This window comes from Psittacula echo (assembly GCF_963264785.1).
Source record: "Psittacula echo genome assembly, chromosome: 6".
NCBI classification, from domain to species: domain Eukaryota; kingdom Metazoa; phylum Chordata; class Aves; order Psittaciformes; family Psittacidae; genus Psittacula; species Psittacula echo.
In genome coordinates, this window is record NC_137743.1 from 6,100,479 (window position 1) to 6,121,788 (window position 21,310).

The following is a 21,310-nucleotide window of genomic DNA, read 5'->3' on the forward strand; positions in this document are numbered from 1 at the left end:
CAGACTTTGAAGCATGACAGTTGTATTTGCAGGATCACAAAGCTGGGAGAAAGAAGCAGCCCAGACAATTCCTTCTACTGATAGAAAGAACAGATAACTTCAGAGAATATCTCTGAAAGAGACTTACTCCTAAAACAGGATGGGCTCACAGAAGCACATTCAGATTGCCAGTATTTTGATTTGGCTATCGGGCTTAAGAAGAATCTAACTAATTTTATCAAATCTGACTGGTTTAATGTCCATTCTTGTTTAATTTAGCTCTCTTAAAAAACAAACAAGAAAACAAGAAACGAAACCAATGAACAAAAGAACCAAAACCACCCACTGTTTTGTTTCAAAAGCTTTTAAAGATTCCATAAATTACCTCTATTCATTAAAACCATACTCCATTTTTACCTTGGAGTCCTTCACTATCCCTTAACTCTTCTTAGCTCTGAAGACATATCAGCCTTCATGGGAAGTTTTGGCTTTACATTACTCATTTCAGGGCTAATTTAGCAGGACTGAAAGAATGGCTGTGGAAAGCAGACATGAGGACCAGTTTTCTCCAGATTGGTCTTACCTAATAAGCCCATAGAGCCAGAACACAGAGGTGCAGTGGCCCAGATCTGTCTTTACTGTAAATTTCCCAAGAAGAGCTTTAAATTCCCCCCCTCTCCCCAAAAAAAAAAGGTTTTATACAGGTAACAGCTACAATTGACTGTGTAAATAGAAAAAGCTCAAAGCAATTTGTAAAGCAGAGTAAAATTCAGCTGTACACTGAAGGGAGCTGCACTCCCTTTGTGAAGACAAGTCCTCAAATCTAGCCAGGTCAGCGATTTCCCAAACAAAACTTGTCTGATCTTCTGGGTCTTAGGAAATCTTTATTTTCACCTCTTCTGAGCAATGACCAGCTCTTCTTCATTTTCTTACCATAGAGTATAATCTCTGCACCAGCTACAGTCTTCCATATCCCCAGCACACACTACTACTGACCCTCCTTCCTGGAACATGCTCAGACTTCCACTAAACAGAAGGTGCAAAACTCTGTCTACTCCGAAGAGCCCAACCACCCTCTTCTTCCTAAACAAAACCAGCAAAATCAGCAATCTCACACAATCTCGCCACTTGTACCAATAGTTATGTTTCCCTTACTGGCCTACGTGGACAACCAGATTCTTCTAGAAAGATAAGGAGTCTGGTATTGCAAGGAGAATATTTACTATTATACTCAGCTTCTTCAAAACCAGAGTCTGACCCTGCTCTCCAAAGCAGGTGCAAAGTGAATTTCAGAAGTGTCAAAACACTTTGTTTCAATGTTTTCAAGATGAAAACTTCAATCTTTTTTATGTTTAAAAAACATTGGCTTGTGCAAAACATGAATAAGGGAAACATTTATAAAGAGAACATTTCCAGGAAATAAAACACATCATCTACGAAAAATTCATTCTATCGTTTTTCCCTTTCACTAGAAAAATAAAGGTTGATTTTTGGTCAATGCAAGCAACTTTGTTCCCAAATTTCATCTGTGAGTCCTAAAGTGTATTATTTTTATTTTCAGTCTTTGAAGATATTGACAGCAGCTAGAAGCAATGAACTGCTGTTTGAAAGGATTCAGTCGCCAAGTAAAGTCACAGGCCTGAGTATGACATCCTACACATGTCATCTGGGAAAGCTGAACAGCAAAATCAGCTATACTGTCCAGCTATATACTGACAGCTATACTGTCCAGACCTATTTGTTGCAGAGAAATATGTAGGATCTATGGCCAGGATGCACTTCACCACTGTGAACATAAATAAATAGATAAGCACATGCATGTCTGGACATATACAAGAAGTGAAAGACGACAGTTGGGTTTCAATAACTAAGTCTTTTACCCAGTCACCTCTTTTCTGACATACTCCCTCAGGTACCTGTTGATCTGGCTGTTCTGAGGCAGCTCTCAAAGAACTAGGACTCGTGGATATGCCTTGAAGAACAGACACGTTCTTTGACATAGCCAGGCCCCGAAGCATTTCTAATTGCAAAAACCAACCAATAGACAAACATTTATGCTTCAAGATGATCACAATATATCAATGTACCAGTGCACTTCTGGAAAATGTGTCACATTAGACCAGAGATTTACATAATTTGACATAAAGATATTTGACATTATGAATGTCAGAGCTAAAGGTTTGGGGCTCTTCTTGTTCTTTTGTTTCCTGTCTCCTTCTAATGTAAGAAAACTAAGATTAAAGTATAGTTGTTTAAATCTGAGAAATTAAGCTAAAGTCAAATGTATAGCTCTCACACACGTCATAATACAACACCACAAATACATGCTAAATCATAAAATTTCATTCTTTTAAGAGGAAAATAACACATGTAGAGATGAAACTACAATCATAGAATCATAGAATAGTTAGGGTTGGAAAGGACCTGAAGATCATCCAGTTCCAACCCCCCCCACCATGGGCAGGGACACCTCACACTAAACCATGCCACCCAAGGCCTCATCCAACCCAGCCTTGAACACCGCCAAGGATGGAGCATTCACAACCTCCCTGGGCAACCCATTCCAGTGCCTCACCACCCTGGTGCCATTAACTCCAGTTCTTTCCTGCTGTCCAAAGGATTTAGCTTTGTATTTATCAATTAACTATACCTCTTTTTTTTTTCAAGTGATTGGTAAAGTTTAGGCAAAAAGTGGTGTCCTTGGGAGCTGCCTTTATCTGTTTCTTTTCTATGTACTACAGGAAAGAGGTTAGGTTATTCTGCAGTGGGTAGGAATTGATTGCTCTACTTTTTAAGCCTCAGCCCAAGATTCAAGGTCAGGGTGAGGTGATACTATTTCCTTCAGAATCTATTCTTCCAATATCTTGCCCAATTTATTGAACTACAAATAACATACATAGCATCTGATTCTAGTTGAAGACTGATTCTCTGAGTAGTACATACTTAATGTCTTTGTACTCTTCTAAAGAAAGATTAATTTCAACATATTGATCAATGAAACTAATAATTATTATAGCTACTATTGTATTTAATAGCAGCAGATTTGCATATTAATTCAGACTATGCATCCCTTTCTTCCTACTATTCATGTTCTGAATGTCTTTCAAGAATAGTGTTCAAATGTGCTGAAACATAATGCAAAAAGTAGATAAAAATGCTGAAACTGGGTTACATGGGGCTGGCATCTGGAAGACAGGCTGAGAAAGTTGGGGCTGTTCAGCCTGGAGAAGAGAAGGCTGCGTGGAGACCTCAGAGCAGCCTCCAGTATCTGAAGGGGGCCTACAAGGATGCTGGGGATGGACTATTCATTAGGAACTGTAGTGACAGGACAAGGGGTAACGGGTTCAAACTGAAACAGGGGAAGTTTAGATTGGATATAAGGAGGAAGTTCTTTACTGTAAGAGTGGTGAGGCACTGGAATGGGTTGCCCAGGGAGGTTGTGAATGCTCCATCCCTGGCCATGTTCAAGGCCAGGTAGGACAGAGCCTTGGGTGCCATGGTTTAGTGTGAGGTGTCCCTGCCCATGGCAGGGGGTTGAACTAGATTATCTCAAGGTCCTTTCCAACCCTAACTATTCTATGATTCTATACCCATCACAGAGGCAAAATCATTTTAAAACCATTACTGATAGAGAAAAAATAATAGATGCAGAAGGCAGCAGATCTTGCCTGCATGAACAATAGAGCAATATGAAATAAACGGTTAAAGGGAAGTGACTATCTCAAAAGAAATCACTTTTTTTCCATCTTCAGAAGGAGCTCAGCTGCTAATTAAATTTTTATGTCAGGACCCATAAGAGAGCAATTCTCTTCTTTTTTTTGAAGCATCAGTGGTGGGGACTGGATACAACATTTCACTACCTTGAAGGCAATTCCCTCTGTACCCTATTAAACAATCATGAGGACATACTGGTTTCTAAGCAGCCTGACACTTGGTGATCTATGTTCCTTCGTTCTAACCAAAAGTACAGTCTATAACTATTCATAAGCCAGCACAAGCTTGTTTAAATGAGTAGATGTTACTGGAAATGAATGTAATCCTTGGATAAAGAAAACTGGTTTCTAGACATTTTCTGTTATGTCTGAAAATACAAGCTCCATCATATAACATCCCCTGCTAGCAGGTGGGCAACTTAGGATGCTTACTTCATATTAGTACATTAAATTTTAGCTTTTTAGCCTTGCATTTTCTGCGTGTTGACATATTCATGCAACATTTTCAACAATTTAACAAGCAGGATTTTGAACACTTCAGCCCAATAACATGTAATAAGGTACAAAACTTTAACTTCAAGAGCCTTTAACAGTGAAATTCAAAGCAATCCAAGGGAAATGGCAACCCTAAAATTCCCTTAAAAACATCAGTGAGGAATAGGTACCCAAGCGCCAGAGGTTGCTTTAGACATTCCAACATTCTACCTACAATATTACACTGAAAAAAATGCTCTTTTCTGAGGACACAAGCACTTCCAAGGTACGTTAGCTTCATTTCCATTTAACAGCATGTATCCATGGGAGACAGTTTCTATACAAGCACCACATCACAAACTGATCGAGGTAAAAGCTCTGTGATTATATGGACAAATAATGGGGGTTTTTTATGAAACCATTCACTGGTCGTGAATGAATCAAACATTGTGTAAATATCCTCATGGAGTCTTTGATCTGTTCTTCCATCATGTGTTCCTGTTGTGGTTTAAGCTCACATAAGTAACAGCAGGGTATTGTTTGGTATCTCACCTTACTGTTTCAAACACTGCTTATAGTAGCTACTATTCTCTGGCATTCAGCAGCATGAAATCAAGTAGCAATGACATTGGAAATCACAGAGCAATAAACAGTACTGCACTGGTGAAGTAGAAAACTTTAAATGTTAGAGTAGAGAAGTACGTTCCCAATCTAGTGACAACGACAGGAATAGGATAGATGGTCCCATTAGGACTGTATTTTTGTATCCTGTTACAGAAAGATAGAAGCTACCAGCAATGAAATCATGTCTAGCATTCACCTTAGAAGCACTTTCTAGTGTTTACAAGGACTGCCATTGGCCAACAGCTTCATTTTCAGAGTAACAACGTGAAATTCCACAGGGGCTCTGACCCTGGCAAATTTGAGGACTCAGATATCTGCTTTGTTGGAAGAGTTCCTAGCACACTGGAAGGTTAAAGACTGCTCCCTTGTTTTAAGCATCAAGTAAAGGATGTACAAGGGGATTTTCAACTAAGGGACATACAAGGGGGGTTTTGTTTGTGTGTTTGTTTGTTTGTTGGGGGGAAAGGGGGCATTTGCCTTGTCTCTTGCAGACAAGGTTTGTCCCAAGTAACAAGTGACAGTAACTATAAGAGGACAGAGAATTACAAATGGCATGCCAAAGCACCAGAAGAGAGTGAACATGAACTTGTGATTGTGTTAGGTTTTTATACCAGATACCTAATGACCTCCTCTTTTCTAAGCTGTTTGTAAGCAGATTGGGTCCTAAAGTAGCTTTGGATGCAACTCCTCATTGGAGCAAGTAATGAAGAGATAGCAGGTGTTCATGACCCATATAAATTACCACTGAGGGCTTGTGGAAGAAAAGTTTGACTCTGACCACCTTTCCCCTGTTGCAAAACTCTGTTTGGGCAAACCAACTGGTGCTCCTCCCACAGAAATGGGTTAGCTGCAAATGAGCTGCTGGAACTTTCTTACAGGGATATTTCCTTGAGTATTCCCCAAACTAGGTCCTAAATCTAGTAGTAAAAGCTTTTATAGTGTACCTGCCATGTTAGATTGTGCAATCAGTTGTCCTGACACTAAAACTGTGTAGTTGTGTGTAGCATCAGTGATGCTGAAGTTGGTAAGTCTCTGTATGGGTTGGCCTCATTACAGAGTATACACACAATACTTAACTCAGTGAGTGGTACTCACACAACAGATTCACAGCACCAACATTTTGAATGAAGAGCCATAAAGTAGAACACATCATAGGGCATAACAGCTGTGGAGATAGAAATTATCTTCTGAAAGACAGGATTTGCTTTACGGGTTTCCAACAAGTGACTTAGGCTAAACAGAAAGACCCCCGTGTTGATACGGGCTGGGTACACCACTCTGAACACTCCTTATTCGCGTCACCTCTGCTCACATTTGAATCTAAGACATCAACTTATCTATTCTGGAACATATTAACAGTGGGAAAAGCTTTCATGTCATGTTACTTGATATACCTGGAGAGAAAACTTACTCTCATTCCATGAGAAAACCTGGTCTTCTTTATTCCCCACAGATAATATTAAGGAAAAAAGAAATGTAACTTTTTAGTGGTTATTTTGGGAACTCCCACAAAGACAGGCAAAATATGAAAAGCTTGAAATGGTGTGGCTGGAATGCAAAATTAACAGAACAGAAGGGAACACAAAAATGACAAGGTGAGATAAGAAACAATGCCTGTGGTTTATCATCATCATCATTCTGGTCTCCACAGAGTTGGAGCAGTTCAGTTTCTGAAATGCTGCTGTCCATGAGTATTAGCATGATAAGATAGCTTTATGTTCGCATAGAGGTTAGCATAAGGAAAGAGATCTGAGCCATTTCATTTCTAAATCTGGGAAATCCACATTTCCTCAGCCATCAAGAAGGGAATTAGGTATTGGGTTACAAAAAAATATGACTACAATTTCACCAACGAAGGAGCTGACAGAAATTAAAAATATAACTCTACTTTTGATAGAGAAACTTTCCCTATAGTTAAGGTACAGCACTGGGTATCAAGAGATTTGATGTTTTCTGCCACTGTTTTACAAAGCAAGGTAGGATTATTCATTCCAGTAAGAAGTGGCAATACCAGTATCAAAGCAAGGCTCCCAGTTTGGTGATTAACTGCACTGGAATTCTGACAAAAATTCAAGTAGGAATGCAACAGCTTTAACTTCACCATGGAAATCAAAAGTAGAGTTAAGTTTAAAATATAATAGAATTTATATTGCAATAGATACTGATTGCATAAGATGCATATATTAGTTGAATGTGAAATTAATGTGTATTGGTTCTTCATTGGCTTTGATGGAAACGTGTTATTATAACCACCATCTTATAACTTCCCTAAAACCAATTAATTAAGTAATTTACATTCACATTAAGATACAAAAGCAGCTGTATCAATAAATTATCTCTACCTTTTTAACAGCTAAAACCTTTTATTTCCCAAAACAATGCCATGCAGCATATACACCTACCACTTCTGATGAACAATCTATTCTTAATGCAGAGCTTTACTGGGTTTGAGTGTCCTGCAGGAACAGGGTAGTTAATATTCACAAGGAACACCCTACAAAGATAATTCAGAAGCTGTTTTTATTGCTTCAGAAATTAGAAGATCTGATGCCTCTCTTCATTTGCAGTAACCTTCTGTTTGTAGGCACAAGGAGCACTGTCAGAAAGTAAATGGTAAGAAATATGTTGCAAAAAGCTTCTTTAATTCCGTTCTTATTCAGTGCTGAATGGAGCTCTGGCAACACTGCAAGTTGGATCCATTTTTTTATAAATTCCTTGGTTTTGAGAAGCTAAACCAAAGCCTTCATTCACTTCTGGATGACATTTGACATTCTAATCTGAATGTATACAGCTTTCCCCCCTTTTAGTTCTGTGGGGAAACTTTTATGTAGGGAAAAGCAAAAAGTCAATGGAATTAAATCCTGGGCTGATAAGGACAAAGGACAATATTTTGGGGGTAAGCAAGTAGAGAACTGGTTCTCAAGGGGTAGCTGGGCTTCAGATGAGTCAGTATCACTTAATGGAGAATATTTGTGAATATTTTAAATTAGCTAGCAATTGCAGTGTGACATTCAATTAGCACATATGCCCACATCAGCCCTTCAGATAGATGAGAAATCATTTTGATTAAGAAGGGATTGAAAATAAATTCTGATGCAGTTTTAAAAATAAACACATTACCATGGCTGTCATATTCCCCAGACGTGCTGCAAGAAGACACCTTCCAGTATTTTAGTTCAGTCTTGCTAGCAGGTTTCCCAGATTTGCTTCATATCCACTAACTTTACAGCTATGGGGGTATGACTTCTTCCAAAGTCAACTGGCCACCCTCTCTACTCTTCTCCTTTCAGCTAGTATTGCACCCCAGTGAGCTATTCCTGGAATAGCAAATGTACTATTCCTGGGATAACAAAGCCAACCACAACGTGGTACAGGTTCTTCAGCCAGAACATGTCTAACTAGATGATGGAGCCTGTGCCAGTTAGTGTCTCTCAATGGCTATTGAGCCATTGTACCCTTCTCAGATAGAGCGTCTGAGGCTGTATTTGTAAAGGCTTCATCAGCTATGCCTGAGATTAGGCTCAAGTCTGCTGCAGCGCGTGACTTGAGCCACATGTATTCACACTGATATATAAAAGCACAGAAAGAGGTTGAAACCAGACACAACCCCTCTGCTCAAATTTTCTCTTCCTTGTTTGGTCCACATTCAAGATACAATATGAATTAATTGAATCAGCAAGGAGGCAACAGCTGGGGAGCCTGGGCTCAGTTAAAACCTCAGATCTGGAACTAGCAACAATATAGATTCACAACAGGAGATTGAAAATAAATCCTGCATCTTATAAAATAATATATAAATGATATGCAACTGTTCTTAGAATACCCACTATGAAATAGTGAACCACCAATCTTTTCACAGTGCTGAAAATGAGAGGATAGCCTGGAGTTCTAAACCTAATGTTAGTTTCCTTAGTACCTAAATTATACCTCTGTTGCTTTCTCAATCCCTGGTATTTGAACTCTCTCTGGGTAAACAATTTCCTTCCTGTGACATTATTTGAGTTGTACTAAACCTAATAGGAAAGGGAAAGGATTATCTGAGCATGCATGAATAGCACAAGAACAAGCAATTAACACCACCAGCCTCTTGTTCTTGCACACCTAATACAAAACCTTCCAATTCATATACTCTCCTTGCTCATGGGCTGAGCACTCTGAATGCAAGTAGCACTAAATATCACTGAGTATCATTATTGCCACTATGAAGTGATTGAATCTAGAAAACTCCCACAATAGGAATAAAAATGAGCATCCAGGCATTATTATACTCAACTAGCTTAGATACAACATTTTCACCATCATTTCTTCTCTACAAAAGGGGACTATTTGGAAATGAGCAAAGTGAAAGGAAGAAAGAGGGAACAGTTGGTTATGCTACATTATAGCTTTGAACAGAAGAGCAGGAGACATGACTGAGTATATCTAAACAAGAGAAAAAAACCACTGCAAAATGAGTCAAATTGACATATTTTGGCTTGGTTTACATTATTTTTCCTTTCCTTTGACCTCATATTGAAAGTGATCTTTGCGTCTTTTGCTTTCTGGCCAGCAGGATATAAAATAAACCATGCTGAGACAAAGCCATTTTTGTTTTGGCATTTAGCAGCAGTTCAGTTCTTGTGATCCCTGCTCAGAAAGAGCAGGGGTACACTTCAAGTACCACACAAGCAGGTCAGAGCTGCTACTTATTCTGTCAATGTACGATACTTCAGGCAATGCGGTACAGCTGCACTACTACAGAGATAATTAAGAGTTGTAGTCTTACAGAAATAACACATGCCAACAAAAGGAAAACTATTGGCTACCGTTTTCATTGTATGATCTCTTTTAGTTAATAAAAAGCATGATTTATGGTATTATTACCTCTGTGCTCTACTTCTATTAAATAGACCCTGTGTTGTAAACTATTTCACAAAAGCCATTTTAATGTGTCTGTGTCTGAGGAGAAAGGAGAAATGAAAGGATCAGTATATGAACATTGCTGGAGCCCTTTAGAAGTTCCAAAGTTGGCAGTTGTACATGAATCTTATGTGAAAAATAGAATTCCTATTACAGGTTTAACTCACCTAAGCACGTACCTGAGTAGTGAACCTGAGTAGTGAACCAAAACACACTGCAGACAGTCAAAATTTTGCTTTTGATGGTTTTTAATGCTTATTTTTATTACATCTGAAACTGTTTTCAGCCAAACAACTCAACAGTTCCCTGGACAACAATCCTAGCTTCACAGCAATTTGGCAGAGCTGAGTAGTCTGATAGTTCCTTCTGTTTTCATACGTATCTGCCACACTCCTATTGACTGTAGGCTTGGACCTGAAATGCAAGTCAGGAGTTAAACTCACAAAAATGCCAAGTTTCTCATAGTGACCAAAGCTTTCCCTCTCAGTTATTTCTGTCCCTCCATCACTCCTTCCCCAAAAGTTCCTTTGTAGCTCACTGTTTCTTCAATGCTACTCACTCCTCCCCCTCCTGCAATCGCTCTTTTAAGAAGTGACAATTTAACCCTAGCAACTTATTCAGAAGCAATCTCTAAAACACACTAACACGTTCCTCCATGCTGCAGGATCTCGTCTTCAGCACCCATTGCCCCCCAATCCCACCAAAAGCCCCATATCAAAAACCTAGTACTTCTGCACAAGATTTTTTCTTTCTCACTCAGCTTTTCACCAGAACCTGAGTTTTAGTAATATGAACACGTCTTGATAATTTGCCGCCAAGTTATTTTTCCTCCATAATATGTGTATTACACGAATGTTTATGATTCGTATCCCATTTGCTATGCACCACTTTTCCCCTTAAATATATGATGGACAGACCTTGAAAGAGGACCTGTATGGCAGTGAAGCTTATCGTCACATAATGTTATATAGTCAAGGGGTATAGGCTGAATAAATGTGAGGACTATGGAATATCAAACAAATTGTCCACAACTACAGCTAAGTGACAAAACACATTCTCAGACTATTTTTTTAAGTAAAACGCTTTGTGATTAATAAAGAGGCACTTTTCTGGCCAAGTTATTTACTAAATGTAATACAAATTTGCAAGTTGTTTTGTTCCAGTTTTTCCTTCACAGTTGCTGTATGCAATGACTTCATTACTCTCTGGGGAAAAAAAGAGACCTGCCTAATGATAGTCACAATGATATCCAACTATATTAAAATCACTCAATCCAAAACCACTTGTATGAATAACTACACATTCCAGAGCATTAATAATGTTTAAATAAAAAAAAAAAAAAAGGATATAAAGATATAGTAATGAAGAATAGGAACATCACTTTCAGCATTTTGTAGCACTGACTGAAGTCCAACATCAATAGTAAAGCACCTTGGGCACTAGATGTATGAAATTATTAATGGCCCCTCTGCAGGCTATGAGATTACAGTTCAGGCTATTAGATCTGATCTCCCATTAGTGAAAATTGGCAGCTAATGAAAATATAACACTTTATATCAAATGATAGTCTCCTCTGTTGTTTTCGATTCGCAAGGCTTCACAACACTGGCAGGGTGCCACAAATCCTTCAGAGTTGAAAGATTTCTGAGCTGACATTTACATCTTCATTATAGATTCTAAAGTAGTAGTAAGACTTTTCACTCAAAATAGAGTAAGATGCCGAACCCCAAGTTTGCAAAGTGAAACATTTCACCTAATGTAGGATTTTATTTACCCCGCAACCTCATCAGTGCAAAATACTTAGAACATGATATCTGGTGTGGCGCTGCCCTCCAGCCAAAAGGGATTGTCAGCTTCTGCTCAGCCTTTGCTAAAGTGCTCTCCAGGTAACAGTTTTCCTTCCTGCCCATCAACACGAGCCAAAAACCTCATACAAGAGATTTTGCTTTAAGGTTTTTCAAATTTCACACACACACTGGCATACTCTCAGGCAGCATAAACTACTAAGTGGACTTGATCCACTAAACTGACTCATGCCAGCTTACAAGACCACCTCGTCTGCCTCCTGGCAGCCACGCAGCAAAGCAAAACTTTATGTGAAATACTCCCAAGATACCATAGTGTAACTTGCTTTTTAAAATTACCATTGGAGGAGACCCTACCTCAGACAATATGCCTCCGGCAATCCATCACAGCACTCAGAGTCCTTACAACCCCCACATTCAGTCTGTTTCCCTTGTTACACGCTTAAAAATCTTTCCTTTCTATACAATTCCCGAAGGACACGAAGAGCAGTTTGCCTTCTTCATACATAGAATCACAGAATAGTTAGGGTTGGAAAGGACCTTAAGATCATCCACTTTCAACCCCCCTGCCATGGGCAGGGACACCTCACACTAAACCATGGCACCCAAGGCCTCATCCAACCTGGCCTTGAACACCACCAAGGATGGAGCATTCACAACCTCCCTGGGCAACCCATTCCAGTGCCTCACCACCCTCTCAGTAAAGAATTTCTTCCTTAGATCCAATCTAAACTTCCCCTGTTTCAGTTTGAACCCGTTACCCCTTGTCCTGTCACTACAGTCCCTGATGAAGAGTCCCTCCCCAGCATCCTTGTAGGCCCCCTTCAGATACTGGAAGGCTGCTCTGAGGTCTCCACGCAGCCTTCTCTTCTCCACATCTTTATGGCAGCTGCTTACATGTGAAAATTGCTGCCATTCTCCACAGATTTCTCAATTAAACAGCTGAATTATTTCTATTTGTTCTCAGAAAAGGTGTTTCTATATCCCTGTTGTCACCTTTTTCACTCCCTCACCCAATTCTCTGAAATTCATCTGCATAAGTAATCTTACTCAGCCACTTCTAATTACACCACCACTTGTAAACCCGTTACTCTAGCCTACAGTAAAACAATTCCCACTTCCTGCATTTTATCTATGAGCAATTTTAATTAAAATTCAGTGGTATTTCAACAAGGAAAACATTTAGCTATTTGGATAGTAAATGCTTAAGAGTGTTTTGTAATGCATCAGAAATAAACAAATACAATACACAGTGACTGCAGCAATCCGATTTACAACAAAGAAACATTCCTAATCTAGTTTTCTGCAGAATCATACAGATCAGTCACAGATTTTCTTGCATAGCAATGACTTGTGGTCCAATGATCACAGATTTACCATTTACAAGGCAAGGGAAAGACATGCATGGAAAGTACCTTTAAAAGCCATGCAGGTATGAAAAGGTATGTTCATGCGTCACATCTGATAACTTTTCTCTTTGACAAAGACAATCTAATTGGATCATCTGTAAAGCAGTTATCCTGATGCAGAAACCACTGAAGCTTTCCTTAATCTTTCAAGTGTAAGCCCCTGCTGTTCCTTAGTGGATCACAACTAATACGTTAACTAGGGACATACGTACTGTCTTTAGCTTTCTCTTTTTGTCCACTAATCCTTGCCAATATAGATGCAGCACTCAAGCATCCTCTGTTCAGTATCTGTACAGTGCTTACTACAGGAAAAAGTTACAAAATGCAGTGTTATCCTTAATCCACTCTTAGTGTCAATAATTCTGTCAAGTATTTCCAAGTACTCACTTTTCAGCCTCCGACAGATTACGAGACTATAAAGATCTCCCTTTACTGTGCCAGGTATGAGTGCATTGTCAGCAGTTGGGCTGTGCTTTTTATTAACATCCTTGCCCTAAGCAACACAGTCATGCCACAGCTTGACTGTGCTTAGATCAAAATCAATTTTTTAAAAGAAAAATTTCCCTTAGAGAAACCCTATCACTCATAGTAGCGTCCTCACTATAAAACATCCGCAATCAGAGCTGGGAGCAAAGAAATACAAAGTGCCAAAGTCACTGAGTAAATAGGATTCAACAAGAAGAGACATAAAGTCACCATTTACTCCTCAAAAAGTCTGGAGCAGATGCTTTGGCATTTACAACAACATCCTTTTTTAGTATGTATTCAGCCCTGAGTTTAGCCATGAACATCAACTGTTAATCCAATCCTATTAAGAGGACATTTAGAATCCCTGCCATTAAATCTGCTTTTTTTCCCATCTGGGACTTGGCAAAGACAAATGAAATAAACTTAGTTCCACAATGTAAAAGTACTGATACAACAGTCTGTAAAAGGCAGTTTGTCTTCTGCACACACCAAAGCCTGCACAAAGAGACAGGAACACTTTCTCCTGACCAGCCGTTATCAAAGTCAGTAAAATCCTATTCTAGTTTCAATAAATAAGAAAACAATGGACACAGAAGCTTCAGCTCAGTGAAATGCTGAGCACTCGTGGTGGGTTGACCCTGGCTGGATTCCAGGTGCTCATCAAAGCTGCTCTGTCACTCTGCTCCTCAACTGGACAGGGGAAAGAAAATATAACAAAAGGCTCACAGGTTGAGATAAGGACACGGAGAGATCACTCGCCAATTACAGTCACAGGCAAAACAAACTTGACTTGGGAAATCAGTTTAATTTATTACCAATCAAATCGGAGTAGGGTCATGAGAAAGAACATCAAATCTTAAAACATTTTCGGCCACCCATCCCTTCTTCCTGGGCTCAACTTCACTCCCAAATTCTCTACCTCCTCCCCACAAGTGGTGCAGGGGGATGAGGAATGGGGGCTGCGGTCAGTTCATCGCATGATGTCTCTGCTGCTCCTTCCTCCTCAGAGGAGGACTCCTCATACTCTTTGCACTGTGGGATCCCTCCCACAGCAGACAGTCTCCATGGACTGCTCCAATGTGAGTCCTTCCCACAAGCTGCAGTTCTCCGTGAACTGCTGCAGCGTGGGTCCCTTCCATGGGCTGCAGTCCTTCAGGAACAGACAGATCCATTGTGAGTCACAGTTCCTGCCAGCAAACCCACACTGCAGCATTAATGGGCTCCTCTCTCCACAGGGTCACAGGTCCTGCCATGAACCTGCTCCAGCACAGGCTTCCCACAGGATCACAGCTTCCTTCATACATCTCCCTCCTCTGACGTGGGGTTCTCCATAGGACGCAGGTGGATATTTGCTCCACTGCGGATCTCCATGTGCTGCAGGGGCACAACCAACCTCATCATGGTCTGCACCACAGGCTGCAGGGGAACCTCTGCTCCGGCACTTGGAGCACCTCCTCCCTTCTTCACTGTGCCTGTGGTCTTCAGAGCTGTTTCTATCACATATTCACACTCTTATCTATGGCTGAAGCTGCTGTTGTGCAACAACTTTACCCCATTCTTAAACACGTTAATCCAGAGGTGCTACAACCACAGCTGATGGGCTCAGCCTTGGTGGCATATCCATCTTGGAGCCCGCTGGCACTGGTTCCATTGGACAAGGGGGAAGCTTCTAACAGCTTCTCACAGAAGACACCCCTGTTGACCCCCTGCTACTGAAACTTTGCCACACAAACCCAATGCAATATCAAGGGTCTCTGTTAACTTGGTAATATTTCAGAGATATTAGGATAGGCACATGGGCTTCATATCACACTAGGCATAACAGGTATTTATGGCCTTTTGTTTTTACAGTAACCTTTCCAATACACAGAAATAAGCAAAGTTAAAATTTGGGTTACTTTGTGATCTACCAGCTACATTCAGTGCATTACAGAAGCTCCATGGCATTCTAATTTGCCCACCACTTCAGAGGTAAAACAGACTCTGCTGAGCACTAGAACAAATCTGCTGCTTGCCAGTGAAGCTCACTATGCAACCTTTGATAGATGTTCTCGGATCCTAAGCACCAGAAAGACTACCATCTTTTTTATGGCAGGTCTTTCCCTTAACTGTTCATTAACCCAACTCAGTGAACTAGACTTCAGCCTGGGCCACCAAACTAAATCTTTCTCTCAGTACCATCTAGATTATGGTTTGCAATCCAGTTCTTATTTTTAAACAGGTTAGTAAGCAGACATGTTGATGTTCTCACTTCCTATTAACATTGCTATTTGTAAAACTAACACTGAAAAATCTCCAAGCATATTGAATGGGTTTGGCTACCGTCCACATACCTCACAACAAAGAATTTATCAATGAACAATGGGTGAGAAAAAGAAGCATTGGTCTCCCTTTCTTTATGAGAAATTAGGGTGCACAGAAATGAAGTCCAAGGCTTTTAAGATCAGAAGCAAAAAAATCAGTTCCAAAAAGTCAGAATTCTGGGATACTCAAATCGAGAATGAAGGACATAAAAAGATTAAGAAGCTCATGTAGCCAAATACCTGCTCCACTTTGAAGCATTCAGCTAGAGAGCCTAGCCTTTAAAGGTGCTTTGAAATCTTGGTCCAACTGATTTGTGTCATTTGGCAGCATTTTTGTCAGCATGAGAAAATAAATTCTTGTGTCTCAGACTGGTGATTTCTTCTCAGTACCGTTTTGCTTATATTACCTACATATCTGTGACTGCTCATGACTCTCAGCTCAGTCTATCCTCCAAAAATCCAATAAATGTTAACAGAGAAAGGCAAGTGCAAACTGTGAGAAAAGTAAAGCAGCATTGTGGAATTTCCTCAGCTAATTGATTTTCTGTCTGTGTTAACAAGACTATAATTTATACTATCATTTATGAAGGCAACATATGCAGGATATCCAGAAGATCACCACCCATGACTACTTGAAAGAGCTTTTCACGGTAAGTCATTTCATGCATATTCATAACCTGATTAAAGTCTTAACATTGTAAACTTGTTAGAAACCAAATATGCACAGATTCAGCTTTTAGTCTCTTAAAGCAGAGTCTGAATGTGGCACACACAAGATGTAAGCATTAGTCAATACTGTGCTCTCACACATGTGTAATATACATGCACGTTAGCCTGCAGATAAACATTTATTCCCAAGAGAGGCTGCTAATGAGACTCTGCCAATTACTCTGAATGACATTTATATTTGAATCACATCACACTCACTGAAGAACTCCAGGTTTGCTGAAGTGATCCTTGAAAGACTGTCTTTTTAATCAATTAAGACGGCTCTAAAAACATCAACGATAGGCTCTTGACAAGTCATCGGGCTAAATATACAACACATGCAAATTCTTCTGTTTTCCTACCAAGAAAAAGATGTGGTCTTCTAAAACTTCTGAAACAGATGATAACATTTTCCTTGTAGGAGATAGCAAAATATATGCTCTGTTTAAGGTAAGAAACTAAGACATCCCTACTAAGACATCACTCAGAGCTACCACTCAATGAATTGTTTCTAGGACAGATGAAGAACACTGTTTTAAGGGCATCACTCCTGTGTAAAAATACCAGACTTGCTCACAAAAGAATTGTCCTAACTGTATAAAACCAAGTCACCCAAAGCAATTTGGTTTCATCAAGCATTCAGTTAGTGATAAATGCCACTGTCCACATGGACCAGATGAAAGACTGGCCATGTTTAACATGTTTTAGCATTAACTGGGCATCTTAGGATGCTCCTGGTCATATGAATAAGTACAAAATGAAGAAAATACAGGTGCAAGACCTTAATTCAATCATTCTTCAAAGTAGTGTTTGATTTTTTCCTATAAACAGAGTACATGCCCACAGTTGGCTTATTAAACAATAGATTTCTACTTCTGAGACCTTACATGAAAAACTTCACTTTAAAAAAGTCCAGTTCTGTACTCACAGATATTTCTTAATAAATAAAAAGCTAAGCAAACAAAAATATATTTGACGATGTAGTAAGACTGCAATGGTCAAATTATAGCACGAGAATTTTCTTTGCCTAATGGGCAGCAAACCACCTACGCTCATTAGGATCGCTTCAGCCCAGCCAAAAGGTGCAAGGCTACATATTTTGATAACTAGAAAGGAGTTTGTTAATGTTAAGGAACTTGGAAAAACTGTAGGAGCAAAACAGAAATATCTCTATCTTCCTTACAGGTTGTAACTTGTGCCTTGAGAGCTATTGTGCTGAAGTACTCAAAGAATATCTACTTATCTTCCCACTAAAGCCTGCATTAGGTATGGTTTTCACAGCAACCTGTTGCACTTATCTTTTGGCTGTTATTTGGTGTTTTGGGGTTTTTTTAACTCCTGCTTCTGACTTTCAGGGTCAGCTGTAGTTCTTCTAATAAATCTTTTCTAACTAATCCTTCCTTCAATACTACTATATCCTGAAAGCTAAAATGCCCTTCAGCACAGATGTTTGTAAATGCACAGAAGCTTGAGTTTCTGAATTTCAGTAGCTAAACTGGTCTTTAATTGGTATGTGAACACTTAGCAGTTGTTAAGAACACATCATCTAGAACATTTAGAGTCAGTTGTTATCATTATCCTCCCTGAATGTCTGTTGAATTCATCCAAACCAATGATCAACCATAAAAAATGTGTTACTTAGAATGGTGTACGTTTGCATGATAGAAGAGATCTTAACTAGCAATTGCAGATTTTTGCTTTTGGTGGAATTACTAAAGTTGATAATTATGGCAACTGGAGGGAAAAAAAAGGTTGCTATTCGTAAGTATAGACAATATGGCTGATGTTGAGGTAAAATACATTCAAAGTGGCAATACCTTTAATTTCAGCAATCATCAACATAAGTTCTCACACCTCCATTTTTATGAAATGGCATTTAGCACCAAGCAAAACTACAACATGGAATATGCACCTTTTTTACTTTTGCATTTTATGGTACAAAATATGCTAGTATATTATTCTGAGTTATATTAATCAGTAGGTCAAAGCTAAAAAGACATCTGGGAGGCACAGATGGTTCAGGATTGGCAAATAGGTCTGGATCCATTATCTTCAAGGTCAGACTTTTAACATTACAAAGGTTAGTAGTGACCCAAAGTCATCAACACCTTTTCAGTCCAGCTCCTGTTGGACGAACACCTAAGTCTCAGCTGGCATTCACAACAGAGATGATCTTAGACCTAGCCCCAACTCATTGCTGTTAATAACATTCCTTTCCAAGGGAGGTGGAAACTTTACAGCCTTTTCACTCCTAGAAATAGGTTCTGCAATAGAGCTATAGAGCTTACATTGCTGCTGCCTGGATTCCAGTCCCAGGGCTTCCAAATTCACCAGCAATTGTTCATTATTGAAAAGATATTTCAATTAATGCTCCATAGAAATCCTTGCCCTGGCTGCCCACAAAACCACAGAAAAGACAGTATTTAAACCTCTCTAACATAAAAGTTTCAAAATATGAGTTACTGCCTCTTTAGAAAAACTGAGAGAAATGTTGAATACTATTTCAATGGCAAAAGATTGATGTTGAGATTATCTGAATATAAAAGCTATTCTTTTAGTTTACCTAGATATTATATTCTTGTAACTATTACAGGCAAAAGAAGTGCAATTCTTCCTGAAACTAAATCCCAAGCTGAATTTAGAATACTATGGTGTTCAGTACTTTTAGATGGCAATTAATTCTTTAAATGTCTTATTGCAATGTCACAATTATTCCCCAGAATTCCAAAAAGGCAGGAGCTGAGTTATGTGAAAACATGAAAAGTGCTTGCAGAGGCATTTGCCATCATGGTGACTCTACCAAAAGCTTTTCCTCCCTGTTGATTTTAGAACGACAGCATGAAGAACAGTGATAATTACAGAAGTATTTGGAGGAAAATGAAGAGATGAGACAAGCATAACTAAGAAATTACTGCTTATAATGGGTCATTATTTACATATCATGGTAATAATCCACATGAAGACCTCTCTTACTAGACGGTATAAGTGATGAATTATACATGAGTTTAACATAAAGAGCAAAGTTCTGATGTAGCATCAGATTCTGAGGTCTTTGCTCACTCTGTAATTTCACATATTCAAAAAAAGAGTTCTGTTGAGAGGAACAGGTCTACTTTCAAAGTAAGGTGCAACCGAACTGAAAGGTATGAAATGTACCTTACAGGTTTTTGAAGGTATCAAAGTTTATCCCAAAGCGGGTTACACGTATCAAACATGTTACAAATCAAAAGACTTGCATCAATATTCAAGTGAGATGAGCACTGAGGAAAAACTCAAACACCAGTAAATTGGGCAAGTTACTCAATAACCATGAGATGTTCAGAAAGGAATCCCCCCAAAGCATTCCAATATCACCGGCTGTAAGTCAGTGTCACAGCTAATGGATGCCCCATACTATTACTGCCTGCACCTGCGAGCAACAGCATCTATCGGTGAGCAGACAACCAAACAGGAGCAGAATCTGATCTGGTTTCTGCGATACATCTGAGAGATCACAAAGATTGAGATTACTCAAGCATTAAATAGCTGAAATACAAACTTATAGGAAGAGTGGAACTTTTCATTGTTCAAACATAAACTGCCAGAAAGAAGAAACAGGTACAGCCCTGAAAAGAAAGAGGAAGCCTGCCTGAACTACACAGAGCAGAACAAGCATAGCTGCTTTCTCCTAAAAAAGGCAAACAGAAAGTGTTCGCGCAGCAACAGCTGCACGTCTTTCAGCAACCAGATTCCCTCGACTTTCATTCCTACATACCAGGGTGCGGATATGCTTCTCAAACCCAGCTGAGATCCACCGCATCTCTCGTTCAGTCCCAGATGCGTTCCCGGCTCGCAGCACGGAGGTTCTCCCGCAAAGGGTGCCTGCCCCGGCTCACTGCAGGCTGTCGCTGCCGAGGCGCACCAACAGCCTTAGCAAATGAGACTGTACAGCACAAAACTACACCGGACCAAATGAAACCAGCAGCAGGCTTGGGGTGCCTTTTCGGTTGGATGCTTTTTGCACACTTCTCCCACAAACAGCAGTTTATCCGACAAAAATTGCCCGCAAGTCTCCAGCAAAATCTCAGGGCGGGGAGTGCTCCCCGCTGCTCCCACAATGATTCCCCAGGGGAAAGATTCCCGCACCCGAAAGGCGGCACCTCTCCCCGCCTCATAGCACCCGAAGGGGCCGCTGCCGGCGGGATCTCTCCGTTAGGGATACGGGGCCTTTAAGCTCCGTGGACCGGCCAACCCAGCGTCCCCACCCGCACTTCCCCTGCCCGGGGATCCGACAACGCGAAAGGGTGTGAGGAAGGACTCGGGTGCCGAAAGTTGAGGCATCCTCGGAGGCTCCCGCTGGTACCACTCCGGCTGGAGCCTCCGCTCCCTGCACCTCACCTCCCCGCTGGTACTCACACGAAGACCCCGAAGAGCAGGGCACGAATGCCGATCTCGATCGCCAGCTCCCGCATGGTGTGTCCCGGCGGGCAGCCCCGCGGTGCCGCCTCTCATTCCCCGCTCGGGGCGGGGGCACGCGGGGCCGCTCCAGCCGCTTCACGCAGCTCGCCCGCTGCCCGGAGTCGTGCGGAGCCCCGGCAGGAGCAGCCCGGGCCCCTCCATCCCTCTTCAGCCTCACGGAGGCGGCGCGGCCGGGCTGCGCGGGGAGCGGCGCTACCGCCGGGCTGACGCGGCCGCGGCACCGGGGGGAGGGTCCCGGTGAGTAACGCGGTGTCTCCCCGCGCGGGGGACGGGGGATCCTGGGGATTTCCTTTCCCCTCCTTCCCTGCTCTTCCCTCCTCTCCCCGCCCCTGCCGCGCTGTCGAGCCGCTGCCGCCCGGCCCCTCGGAGCACCCATGCGGCGCTGCGCCTGGGTCCCTCCGACCCGGGCAGCCCTCTGTAGGGGGGAGCCTGGGCTGGTGCCCCCGCCTGAAAAAGCGCTTTTTCATGGC

At 40.9% G+C, this 21,310-nt stretch overlaps 1 protein-coding gene across 2 annotated transcripts in view; it reads right to left on the reverse strand.

Moving 5' to 3' along the window:
• The window catches only part of PLPP4 (phospholipid phosphatase 4), a gene marked incomplete at both ends in the record, with an annotated part of 58,026 nt that extends 37,193 nt beyond the window's left edge, over positions 1-20,833 (reverse strand). For both annotated transcript variants that reach the window (XM_080621069.1, XM_080621068.1), the window contains one exon: positions 20,778-20,833. In XM_080621069.1, coding sequence (XP_080477195.1) covers positions 20,778-20,833 — 56 coding nt within the window. The remainder of the gene's footprint in view (positions 1-20,777) is intronic.
• Positions 20,834-21,310: the final 477 nt, after the last annotated feature.